Source organism: Phyllostomus discolor, chromosome 10 (genome assembly GCF_004126475.2).
Source record: "Phyllostomus discolor isolate MPI-MPIP mPhyDis1 chromosome 10, mPhyDis1.pri.v3, whole genome shotgun sequence".
Lineage (NCBI taxonomy): Eukaryota > Metazoa > Chordata > Mammalia > Chiroptera > Phyllostomidae > Phyllostomus > Phyllostomus discolor.
The window spans coordinates 69,356,729-69,370,098 of record NC_040912.2 but is presented as its reverse complement, the minus strand read 5'-3'; the positions used below and the strand labels follow the sequence as shown (position 1 = coordinate 69,370,098).

General features: G+C 36.3%; 1 protein-coding gene across 4 annotated transcripts in view; it reads right to left on the bottom strand.

Annotated features, from left to right (window-relative positions):
• Positions 1-826: 826 nt before the first annotated feature.
• PTPRZ1 (protein tyrosine phosphatase receptor type Z1) overlaps positions 827-13,370 on the bottom strand; it is a 185,165-nt gene continuing 172,621 nt past the window's right edge. For all 4 annotated transcript variants that reach the window (XM_028525564.2, XM_028525565.2, XM_028525566.2 and 1 more), the window contains 5 exons: positions 11,350-11,478; positions 8,386-8,532; positions 4,310-4,452; positions 3,430-3,565; positions 827-1,795 (listed from right to left, as the gene is read on the bottom strand). In XM_028525564.2, the coding sequence (XP_028381365.1) occupies positions 1,655-1,795; positions 3,430-3,565; positions 4,310-4,452; positions 8,386-8,532; positions 11,350-11,478 (696 nt within the window). In that variant the 3' untranslated portion in view covers positions 827-1,654. The remainder of the gene's footprint in view (positions 1,796-3,429; positions 3,566-4,309; positions 4,453-8,385; positions 8,533-11,349; positions 11,479-13,370) is intronic.

Below are 13,370 nucleotides of genomic sequence, written 5' to 3'. Positions count from 1 at the left end.
ACTTAATTTCATTTTTTTACAGATTTAGTATATTGTTTGAGGTAACTGGAGGCACCCTGAATTGTTGCTAAAGAGCAGTGGTTCTCAAAGTTGAACATGCATTAGATTCTGAATCCCAACCTCAGAGCTTCTGATGTTGTTGGTCTGGGAACCATACTTTGGGAACTACTGTTGTAAAAGGTATCTTTTCCAGGACTGCTGCTACAGACCCTGAACTGGGCATTCTAAGAGGGGGATGAAGTCCCTCCTTAGCAGGCAGTGTTATAAAACAGTACTGGCAGGGGAGTTTCCAGTATCAAAGTAGGCTCATTACCCAGGATTCCCTGTTGTCCTGCACTTAGGCTCCACATAGCTCAGTGGGTCCTGACAATTTGCCTTAACACAGGACTTCTTATCTTTTCTATTCTGGGACGTATGTCCTTATCTATTCATCTGGCTTCCATACCAGCCTAGCTTTTCCCTGCCTGGAAAATCTAACTCTTAGTTTGGTTCTCAACCAAAATTTCCCAATACTTCTTGGTACATGGTACTCTTAGTTTTTCCGTAACATTTTCATAGTTCCACTGAGCCAAAGAAATACATAATGGTTCCATTTATGAAGTAATTAGGTCCAAATAATTTAATATAATAGTTGTACAGTGTCAGTACATGTTACAGCGTTGTCCTCAAAAATGTAAAATTTTGTGAAATCCCTGTGTGGCTCAGTGCAGCTAGGGATTCACAGTTCTGTATACTTTCCCATCCCATTAACCTCTTTTATGTCCATCACACCAGTGGGACCCATACCCACAATTCACCAGGCACCAGACAACAGTCCACAGACAAATGCAAGTTGATGGCAACACTTACATTTATTTCAACACCCTGGATAAACCATTTGAACAATGTTGGATAAGGTGTTATTTTCATAAAAACATCTTTTTTTCAAAACAAATGTATTTCTATTTTCCATAAAAGTTAAAATCACATGCTAAAACAGAGTTAATCACTAAGATAACATGAAACAATATCAGGAGACTTAGACAGCAAGACCAGATAATGAACTATATCATTAAACTAAACAATGACACACAACTAGAAAATTGACTCAGTAGTAAAATATAAAAATCTAGAATTATAAATATAAATTTGGTCCATGGAGACACTAGACCAGTATTTACAGTAAGTACCAGAATATTTCCTATTTTAGGTGAATACTGCAGTTGTAAAATGATGAATATCACAGGGAACAGCATTTTATTTACAGTCTACTGTATTAAAAGTTATATTTCCAGCAAACCTGATGATTGCTACAAATATAGCTAAAGTTTTGACACTAATAACAAACATGTTCTCTGTAGTTGGAAATTTCTAACACCTATAAATCGAAAATTTCTGTTAAAATGAATACAAAAAACTGCCATAATTCCATTCTTAGAAATATTGTAAAATTCAATCATTTTAGTTGAAACACAGTAAGTGAATTACAAGAAGTTTTGCACGAAGGCACACATTGTTAATGATGTAAATTTGGCAGCAGAACCTTATGTCATGAGAGTCACTGCCCGGTGAGGGAAAGAAAAACAGATAACAAAAACTGAACTGATTTTCCCAGTCTAATTTTAGAAAGAGGAAAACAATGTGCAGTCATGGACTTTCCTCACTCCCATCTGTGTCAAACTAAAGACTCTAAGCTCTCTGCTCTATTTCCATCAGGCAATGCTGTGCCATTACTGTCCAGGGAGGTGGATGGATTCTCTTCCTGCCTCGTGCTCACAAGGCTGAGGACCGCTTTGTAGAGGAACTGATACTGCTCCTAGGGAACAGAGAGTGGGTGGTTATAAACAGCAACTCAGCGAAGACATACATTTCCAGAGGAATATTTTAAATTATAATTTGACACTTTGTGGAAGGGTAGTATGTTACAGGCTCTGTTATACTCAGCAGAGGCACACAATCAATATTAATATCTCCTTGTAATTAAATTTAAAGTAGCTTTTTAAATGATCCAACATTCATTGTCCTAGAAAATTGGTCCACATATATTTGCTTATGATAAGCACTCCATCCTTATTCATTTACTTCCTAGAGTCAGAAGGTAACATGGCAGGGTTCCATTACTGATTGAGCAACTTGTGTATAAGCCCTTTGGCACTAGGCACCTGTAACTCACTCACAAATAAGCTACTCATTCTCCTTCCTCCAGTTGTTATGGAAACAATTGGGTTTGTGTCTTTATGGGGAGGTCTCACAAAGGACTGCACATCAGCTGAGGGACCCATGAAGAATGCAGACCTTTTTTTACACGAATATTTTACAAATATTCTACTTGCTTGTTCTACTTGCCTGTCTGCTCCCATGCCCTGCTTGGAGCAAAGGTGAGCCAGCAGGTGTCCTGCTGTGGTCTCAGAATAGAGATACACACAAGAATAGTTTTTGTCCTAAAGATGCCAGTTTGGTCAGTGGGGGACGAGGGAAGGCAGCTGCAGAGAATGTGACTGACATTGCCACTGATGTTGTAGTGGAAAATCATCAGGACCACATGTGCACTGGTGCCTCATTCAATGCATTCATGAAATGTGTACAAGTTCAACCTCTGGAGACCAATTTCATACAGGACAAGCTTGATACAACTCAACTAACATGAATGAGATATTTAATAGAGGGTCTGCTGAAGTGCAGGTGTGCAAGGGTTGCCTTGCCCTTTGGCCAATGGGTTTGGGCTGGAGCTTGGAGGATGGACCTTTTATAAGCTGCTAATACATGCACAGACCAGAGAGCTGAAGGTGAGCCTATCCTTCCTTCTACATCCATAAAAACTTCTCCCACTGGCCCCTTTGTACTAAGTTACTATTTTTTCAGCCATATTTCTATAACGATAAAACTTCCAGATTATTTTCAGTGTTGAGACTTATTTCTCCAGTTGTACCATGCCTCTTTTTTACATTGTCCACCTTTTGCTTTCTTTTTAAATTACCCAAGAATTAGCCATTTTTTTAACTTCAGAAATTAAATTTCATTGAAGAAAAAGTAAAAACTTCAAATGTTTAAGATTTTATGGTCTGTCTTCTGATGGTTCTCTGAGCTAAGTAGAAGTTGAACTTAAGGAAAACATTTATTTTGTTGAATAAACCTAAGTAGTCAGTGCTTCTACTAAGACTATTTTGCAGAATTACAATAAGTCTTGCAAAAAGGTATACATGTGACTAAATTTTTTTAATCCATTAATTTTTGGAAGATAAAATTTAAATGTTTATTATTTATAGTTCCAGTTCTGTGGAGTGTGGACAACATAACTTGTAATTCAATTTGAAAACTGTGTTCCAATGCTTTAGGCTATGTGATCTCTCTCTCTCTCTTTTTGTTATAAGATGAAATGACTTTTGCAGCTTCTAGGAAGTAAGCAGTACTCTAACAGTGAAAAGTTTGGTTCATTGCTTTATTACTTACAATGTCAGCAAAGACTCCTGGCCTCATCAAATTAATCATCTTGGCTACCTGGTAAACATCCATGGAATTTTCTTTTTCTAGTTGGTGCATCAGGGTTGTCAGAGCACAGAAAGTTCCTGCTGTCACTCCTCCATGCCTTAGAGCAAAGGGAAGGGACAAAAACTGTTCAGATGCATCAAACTTACACATTTGGAAGTCAAAGAGTATACAACTTTGATAAATCTGCAGTAAGAACACTGACATTTCTAATGAGTTGCCTTTCTTTATTGTGCATAGAACTATGGTTTATAGTTTATAAAATACTCACAAATGTTCATGATATTTGTAATGCGATACTTTGTGGAAGATTAAGATTTGCTTATACTAGGACCTGGCAATTAATTTGAATGATCTAAGGTCATAATATATGTTATATAATGTGCATTACATATAATACATATAAAACATAAAATTCCAACATGTGCATTTTTTATTAGTTTATAACAGAACTGGAAAGAGCTATTGTATAAAGATTCCTGTTTCTAGTAAATAAAAAAATATATATATCAATTTCACTCCTACCCCAAGAAGTCAATGTCTAAGTAATGTCTCTGGTTAGCATCTGTAAAAATTCAAATGCTAAAACTAAACCATCACTGAAAGTGTTCTCAGTTACAATAAAAGCACATTTTTGTGATCACACACCTATCTCCTGCCTTCAACAGGAGCTCCCAGAAAAGTGAAAGAAAAAATTCTGTGTTAATCTTGTCCATAAGGAGCACATAATCCACCCTGACTACATCACTACAATTGGCCCAAAGCAGTGAGTACAAAGACAATAGAAATATACATACACCCAGATGATATTGAGACATGAAACAATTTAAAGTGTGGAACTTACTCATCATGAACAATCATGGGTCCATCCCTGCTGGCAGCTTCTTCTTTGATAATACTTAGGAGTTCAAAAGTTTTACTAATGGAACTATCTGGATTTGGCCATTTGGGACACTGAAAATGTCTCACTTCAAGTACATAATCATCCTATAAGAAGAAAGAAAAAGTCATGCTTTTAAAAGAACAATATTGGTTACTGAATAAGAATTATTTAGGAAAACCAGGAATTAGAGAAAGGTGATCAAAGCAAATGGCATGCAGGAGTGAGCAGTGGCAGTGTTAGCTGGTCCTCCGCAGAAGGAAGCGCCAGGAGGCCAAGTCTGTCATGTACAGGTATCTTTCTTGTTATTCTCACAACAATCTTATTTGTGAGATTATCATGCCAATCAAACCATGAAAGTATGTACCAAAAATATCTTCAGGGTTAAAATTTGTTTTTAAAATAGCATAGACTTTTTCAAATGCCAGCATTACTCAATTTTACTAAGGGAAGAATAATACTGCAAGATGCAGAGCGGAAGATGCTGGCAAAGAGGATGGAGCTCTAGTTTTCCATATGGTCCCAGTTCTGATTCTTTAAGTGACACGGCCTGTGTGACTTTTTAAATCCCTTAAAAATGAACAGACTATATATGGAAGTGCACAAGTCCAAAATAGCGGAGATATTACTGAAGAAGAGAAACAATACAAAGGATTATTTCATTAGATATCAAGGATTCTAAAATCCTATACAAATTGGTAAGACTCTATAGTTTTGGCAGAAGGATGAACAAAGAAACCAATGGAATAAATAGAGACCCAGAAACAAGTCCATACATATATGATAGAAATTTGATTTATGGCGTAACTGATATTGCTGATCAATAAAGGATGCTGAGACAATGGTTATCCATGTGGAAAACAATGAAACGGGATCCTTGTCTCACAAAACAAACTACAAAATCTCAGTTCTAGGTACAGTTATAAAATATTAACAAAAGAGAGTAAAAGAAAAAAAATTTCAAGTTAAAAAGGGATTTTTTAAGACACCAGATGATTTCCTTACACAAGTGTGAAAGGAAGCTTAACATATTCACATGGATTAAACATTAGAACTGTTATTCACCAAAAAAAATCACAAAGGAAAAAGTCAAATGACAAATTGCAAATAGTTGACAAATTGTCAACTATTATGTATAGTTGACAAAGGATTAGTATCCGACTATAAAAGGACCTCCAGTAAATCACTAAGAATATGCTAAATAACTTAATAGAACAATGAGCAAAAATCATGAACAGAAACTTCACAAAGGGCAATGTAAAGATACTCAATTTCATTTGCAACAAGAGGAATGCAAATTACATCCACCACGAGATGCCATATCATTCCTATCACAACACTGGTGAGGAGGTGGAGATTCCAAATCACTCATGCACTCCTGATGGACAGGTGGATGGACTGGCAGAACCTCTTTGGACAATAGCTGGCATTACTTAATAAAGTTGCAGAAATTTGAGATGTTCAAGCCAATAACCCAGTGGGATAATTCCCAGACATTCCCAAAAGAAAATTTTGTTTGTGTTGAAAAATATTCCTGACCCTGGCTGGATAGCTCAGTTGGATAGGGCATTGCCCCAAGCTGGTTAGGGCAATGCCAACGTTGCAGGTTAGATCCCTGGTTCAGGCACATACAGGAGTACAATCAATGAGTGCATAAATAAGCAGAACAAGAAATTGATGTCCCGCCCCCATCCTGCTGTCTCCCTTTGTGTCTAAAAATCAATACAAGGAAGAAAAAGAAAAATATTCATAACAGCATTGTTTGCAAGAGCAAAACCAAATAAATAGACACAAAAAGGTAATAACCCAAATGTAGAATAAAAAATATATTTATAAACTGGAATGCTAAACAGCAGAATTAAATGAATTGGAACTATACTCAATAACATGGATTATTCTTGGCAGTATCAAGAGGTAGAAAAGTGAACAACCTCTAAAAAATACACAGAATGTAATTTATAAGAAGTTCAAAAAGATTCAAAACTGAAGAACATGGTGTTAAAGAATACAAAGACAAAAGATCAAATTAGAAAGTAAATCAAGAGATGAATAAACAGGGTTTCAGGAAGTGGCTGCTTCTGAAAGGAGGAAAGGATGGAATGGGGTGGGGGACTCGTGAGGGACTTCAAAGGGAAGGGCTGTGTTATTATTTTCCGTGAATTCATTTATAGTATCATTTTATACCTGGTACATATTTTATGAACATTCTTTTTTAAATAATTTAAAAATTTGTATAACACACAGGTAAATAAAAGCTCTTGATTTCAGTAGCTTACTCCCAACCTCTCGAACACTGAAACAAATCCTGGTCTCTACAGTACTGACCCTCACTTCTCTACTAGCCTCCAAAGCTGTGGTTTTGGGGGGAGAGGGCAGAGAAGTGCCTATAATTGTCTAAACTTATGAAGCTGCCCACTTCAGTGTTTTCCTGTTCTTTTACCATTATTTTAGAAATAACTGCTCATCCTTATGTCTGACTCCTAAGTGATCAAGGTGTTCACAATAGCTAGCTTACACATGGGAGACAAGCTGAAGTGGGGTCAATCATGGTCAATCATGAATGTTTATTTTCTGCATAACAGCAGGAGAAAAATTGGCTGGTTACCTGAGGCCAACCTAGGTATTAGATTTGATGAGTAATCAGGATAACGGGTATGACAAGATTGTGGGTATCTAATGATCTGCTCTCATAGTAAACTTATTTTGTGCATGTGATTTTATTTTTTATTTTCTTTAACTTTATTTTTATTGTTGACATAATAAACTTTTATGGGAGAAGGGCATGAGAGACTACAGATCTGAATGGGTGATTCTGAAGTATTTAGGGAGCAGTTATAGGTGGAAACTGGCACAGAATATTAAGAGCTCTCCCAAGTGTTAAGATTCTGCTGGTATCTGCCCCTTAATTTATGAATAAAGAATGTAAATCACTCTCCCAAGGCCACATTGCCCATCACTGGGACTATAATCATTATGTTCACTTTTGGGTAGGTTTTAATCAAGTAGGATACTATTCCATTGCAATGTTTACATTATTAATTTACTTGCATTATCACATTTGTATGTTTTGTATCATTCAGATATTCTGGAGAATAGTGAATCTTCTTATATACCATATATGGTTTAACAGTTTCAGAATGAGGGTATCATAAAGTAAAGCATTTAAACCATCTAAAACATTTCTTTTTTTGTCTTTTAATTTTGTTCATTTATTTTTAGAGAGAGGGGAAGGAAGGGAGAAAGACAGGGAGAGAAACATTAATGTGTGTTTGCCTCTCAAGCGCCCCCTACTGGGGACCTGGCCTGCAACCCAGGCATGTGCCCTGACGGGGGATCAAACTAGCAAACTTTAGTTTACAGGCTGGTGCTCAGTCCACTAAGCCGCACTAGCCAGGACTAAAACATAATTTCTGATTGAGAAGGTACTCTGGGAATCTCATGTGCTTTACTCATAATTCCTAGTATCTTTTAATATTTCCATAGAGCTATGCAATAAATAATGTACTGAATTATGCAAATCTTGACAATTTAGATTAAGGGCTACAGATAATTGAAAGTTTAGTAAAAATAATTCTAGTATATTGTACTGCACATTTTCAAAGCACTTCTTCACTTATCAACTAGTAGGTTGCTAGAGAGCAATGTGTTAGTTTAGTAGGTATTATCTCTTTTTATTTTATTTAGGAGAATCCAAGGTAAGCATTTGCCTTAACACGTGAGAATTAAGATTGATTATTTTTTTTTACTGAGTTTACTTTCAACTAAAATTCTATCAGGAAGTGTTTGAAGTAAACGAGAAGCCTTTGATTTCTTGTGTGTATAGAAGTCTGGAACCCTGTCACTTAATGATTACTAATTATTTAAGGATTCTCTAAGATTTTGAAAATGAAAGTGACAAGCAAAGTAAAATTTATCATTTAGTTATTCTGTCTCAATTTGTAAGAAATCAGATTCTTTCTTATTTCTAGAAAAGATCCTTAAGTGAGCATATATTTAATATATACTTAAGGTGAAAAGTTTCTTTTAAATTATACCCATACCTGTGTAGCTTCTAAGATAAAATCTTGAATTAAAAGTTTTTCTTCATTAGACAGACATTTGTGTTCTTCAGCCATAAGAGTGACCTTAAAGCTCTCACAATTTATAGGTTCATCTTTATTTGGCCAATAAACAAATTCATCTTCTGCCTGGAGGATTAAAAACCAAAGAAAATTTTGGATTTTAATAAAATGTCTTATTAAGCAGTCTGTAACATGAAATTAACAGATGCCATAAAAATTCAACTCAAATTTTTCTTTGAATCATAAAATTTAGTCATTTTCTCTGGTTTCTTTTTTTAAAGTATGTTATTGATTATGCTATTACAGTTGTACAATTTTTTTTCCTCTTCTTTATCCCCCTTTACCAGGTACCGCTATTCCCTCCAGCACTCCTGCCCCCTTAGTTCATGTCCATGGGTCGTAAATATAAGTTCTTTGGTTTCTCTATATCCTATACTATTCTTAACCACCTCTGTCTATTTTGCACTTACCAATTATGCTTCCTATTTCCTGTACCTTTTTGCCCATTCTCCCCTTACCCCCTCCCTGCATATAAACCTCCATGTGATCTCCATTTCTGTGATTCTGATCTTGTCTAGTTGTTTGCTTAGTTTGCTTTTGTTTTATTTTAGATTCAGTTGTTGATAGTTGTGAGTTTGCTGTTATTTCGCTGTTCATAGTTGTGATCTTCTTTTTCTTAGATAAATCCCTTTAACATTTCATATAAGGGCATGGTGATGATGAACTCCTTTAACTTGACCTTATCTGGGAAGCACTTTATTGCCCTTCCATTCTAAATGGTAGTTTTGCTGGATAGAGTATCTTGGATGTAGGTCCTTGCCTTTCATGATTTTGAATACTTCTTGAATTCAAAAGAGACTTGAATTCAAGGGACTTGAATACTTCCAGTCCCTTCTTGCCTGTAAGGTTTCCTTTGAGAAATCACCTGCTAGTCTTATGGAAACTCTTTGTAGGTAACTCTCTCCTTTTCTCTTGCTGCTTTTAAGATTCTCTCCTTATCTTTAATCTTTGGCAATTTAATTATGACATGTCTTGGTGTGTTCCTCTTTGAGTCCACTTTTTTTGGAATTCTCTGAGCTTCCTGGATTTGTTCATCTATTTCCTTCACCAGATCAGGGAAGTTCTCTTTCACTATTTTTTTCAAATAAGTTTTCATTTTCTTGCTCTTCCTCTTCTCCTTCTGGCAATCCTATGATTCAGATGTTGGAATGTTCAAAGTTGTCCTGGAGGTTCCTAAGCCTCTCTTCAATTTTTTGAATTCTTGTTTCTTCATTTTGTTCCAGTTGGATGCTTATTTCTTCCTTTTGTTCCCAGTTGTTGATTTGAGTCCTGCTTTCCTTCTCTTCACTGTTGGTTCTCTGTATATTTTCCTTTATTTCTCTTTTCATAGCCTTCACTTTTTCCTTTATTTTGTGACCATACTCAACCGTTTCTGTGAACATCCTGATTACCAGCATTTTGAACTCTGCATCTGATAGGTTGGCTATCTCTTTTTTGCATAGTTGTATTTTTTTTCTGGAGTTTTGATCTATTCTTTCATTTGGGCCATATTTCTTTGTCCTGGTGCACCTGTAGATACTCACCAGGGTGACGCAACCCACATCACTGCATTATGATGCTGCATATGAAGGAATGGTCAGAGAGGGAACAATGCTGCTTGCTCGGCCCTGCTTTCAGTCACTTCCACCATTACCCACAAGCAAATTGTGCCCTTTGAGGTGCTGACCTGGTACTTATTCCCAGGTGGGTGGCCTTGTATATGTTCTAGGACCCCATGGGCCCCTCCAACATACTCCCCTGTGAGACTGGCAGTTTCTCTCGCCACCACAACTCCCAAAGCTTTTCATATCCTGAGGTTTTGAGGCCTTATTTTCCCCACACTGGAATTCTGGGTTGCATTGTCTGTCTTGCTCCCCAGTTGTTCCTCGCAGTTTATCCACACGCGAATGTGGGACTGTCCGGTCTGCCAGCTGCTGCCTTCTGTGCATTCTCTCCTCCCAGTCTGCCCATCTCTGCCCCTCCTACCAGGCTAGATGAATATTTCTTTTTTAACTCCTTGTTTGTCAGACTTCCATACAGTTAGATTTTCTGGCAGTTCTGGTTGCTTTTTGTTTTTAAATTGGTTGTTATTCTTCTTTTGGTTGTGCCAGGAAGCAAAGCATATCTACCCATGTCCCCATCTTGGCCAGAATCCTCTGAATTACAAAATTTAGTCTTAAATATTGTATCTTAAACCAGATTTATCTGTAGAATAAAACTTAAGCACCTAAACTATTGTTGTATTATTTTGCTTTCTTAGTTTATCAATAACAAAGATTAGCTGTTGTTTCTATGATTGACAACAAGGTAGAGAAAAGTGAAGTGATTTTAAGAGCTCAGCAATTTGTAGCATCATTTGGAATGGTCGGCATAATTTTATGGACAAGAAATGAATCTCAATGTATATATGCAAAGCCTAAATGAAATATTATTTTGGTTTCATTTTGGGGGTTTTACAAATATACATGAAAAGGAGAATGGGATTTCCATTATTTTCTGACACTAAAAAAGTCCTTCTGGTACTAAGAGTTCAGTTATTCCAAATAGGTATTTTTGGATCTCCTTAAATTGAAGGAATTTCCAAATATCCTACTAAGTTTTATTTAAGAAAATTAGAAGTATATGGATTGACTTCATTCATGACTGTGATTCTAATTTTTCTTTGGGGTGTCACAAAATACTTAAATTGAAATTAATTTTAAGCTGTCCTTATTTAAAGCTGTTGTTCAACAATTTCAGACCTGATTGCATAACCAAACTTGGCCCAATAGTAGTCAAGGTGCAATACCAATGATATTAGTTTATTAGTTGAAAGGCATTATTTGGTTATTTGCTGGACTCTGGCTGCTGTGACCTGGTATTTCCCCTGTAAGGAAAGTACTAAAAGTGACCTGAGCAACTTACCATGTTTTGACCATCAGGAAGCATAACCACCAGCTGGGCATTATGGTCCCAGATCATCCTCCAGAAATCCTTGATGGTGTGGAGAAGGGGATGCTGGGTGATGATAAACTCATTGCTCTGATAATAACCCTACAAAATCAAAGAGAAGATAGCTAGAACCCTGACATATGACTTTAAATATTCAGAAAACATTTATACATTTATGGCAGTCTTTTATAAAAATGTATTTTATTGATTGTGCTATTGCAGTTGTTTCACTTTTCTCTCATTTGCCGCCTCTATTCAGTACTCAAATTCCCTTCAGCAATCCCCCCCTTAGTTCATGCCCATGGATCATGCATGTAAGTTGTTTCATTACTCCATTTCCCATACTGTTCTTAACATCCCCCTGCCTACTTTGTACCTACCAATTTGTACTTCTTAATCCCTGTACCTTTCCCCCATTCTCTCCCTTCCCCACCTCAACTGATAACCCTCCAAGCAATCTCCATATCTATGATTTTTTTCCTGTTCCACTTGTTTTCTTAGTTTGTTATTTGGATTCAATTATTGATAGTTGTGAATTTATTGCCATTTTAATGTTCATCATTTTTAGCTTCTTTTTTAAATATAATTCCCTTTAGCATTTCATATAATGGCTTGGTGATGATGACATCCTTTAACTTGACCTTATCTAGGAAGCACTTTATCTGCCCTTCCATTCTAAATTATAGCTTTGCTGAATAGAGTAATCTGGGTTGTAGGTCCTTGCTTTTCATCTCTTTGAATTTTTCTTCCCAGGCCTTTGTAGCTTGCAAAGTTCCTTATGAAAAATCAGCTGACAGTCTTATGGGAACTCTTTTGTAGGTAATTGTCTGACTTTTTCTTGCTGCTTTTAAGATTCCCTCCTTATCTTTAACCTTGGGTAATGTAATTATGATGTGCCTTGGTGCATGATTCTTTGGGTCTAACTTCTTTGGGATTCTCTGAACTTCCTGGACTTCCTGGAAGTGTATTTCCTTTGCCAGATTGGGAAAATTCTCCTTCATTGTGTTTTTAAATATAAGTTTTCAATTTTTGCTCTTCTTCTTCTCCTTCTGGCATATCTGTGATTCAGATGTTGTTATCTTTAAAGATGTCCCAGTGGCTCCTTAGGCTATCCTCAATTTTTTAAATACTTTTTTCTTCTTGCTGTTCTGATTGATTGCCTTTTTCTGCCTTATGTTCCAAACCATTGATTTTATCCTCGGATTCTTCCCCTCCACTGCTGGTTTCCTGTAGATTTTTCTTTATTTTACTTTACATAACCTTCATTTTTCTGTGGGTCTATTTTATGGGTTCCCAATGAGTTCCTGATCACCAGTGTTTTTAACACTGCATCTGATAGGTTGTTTGTCTCCATTTCATTTAGTTCTTTTTCTGGAGTTTTGTTCTGCTTTTTCATTTGGGCCCTATTTGTTTGTCTCCTCATTTAGGCAGCCTCCCTGTGTTTGTTTCTGTGAATTAAGTAGAGCTGCTTTGATTCCTTTTCTTAGTAGCATCTTTCTTTGGCCCATCTGGATGAATGTGGCTTCTTTAATTCCTTGTTAGTCAGATTTCCATTCAATACAATTTTCTGGCCATTCTAAGTGATATTTATTTTGTAATCTAGTTGTAATTTTTGCTGTAGTTGTACGAGGAGGCAAGGCATGCTTACGCACACCTCCATCATGACTGGAAGTCTATGGCAGTCTTTTTATTTTGACATTGTGTGATAAATAATGATATGATTACTCTAGTCAGTGTTTAGGGGCATTTACTATATGCCAGTTATAGCACTAAGCATTTCTTTCCCTTACATCAGTTATTTCTTTCAGCAGTATCATGGGATAGAAAATGTGATACACATTTTACAGATGATTAAACAGAAGTTTAAGAAGTGTTGTGGTCAAGTTTACACAGCTTTCAGCTCTAGGAGAAGACGATCAAAATGACTTATGGGTTTTGTCTCCTCTACTAGATAGAGTGGCAATCTAGAGAACGGCTATATTTCTCAATTTCCA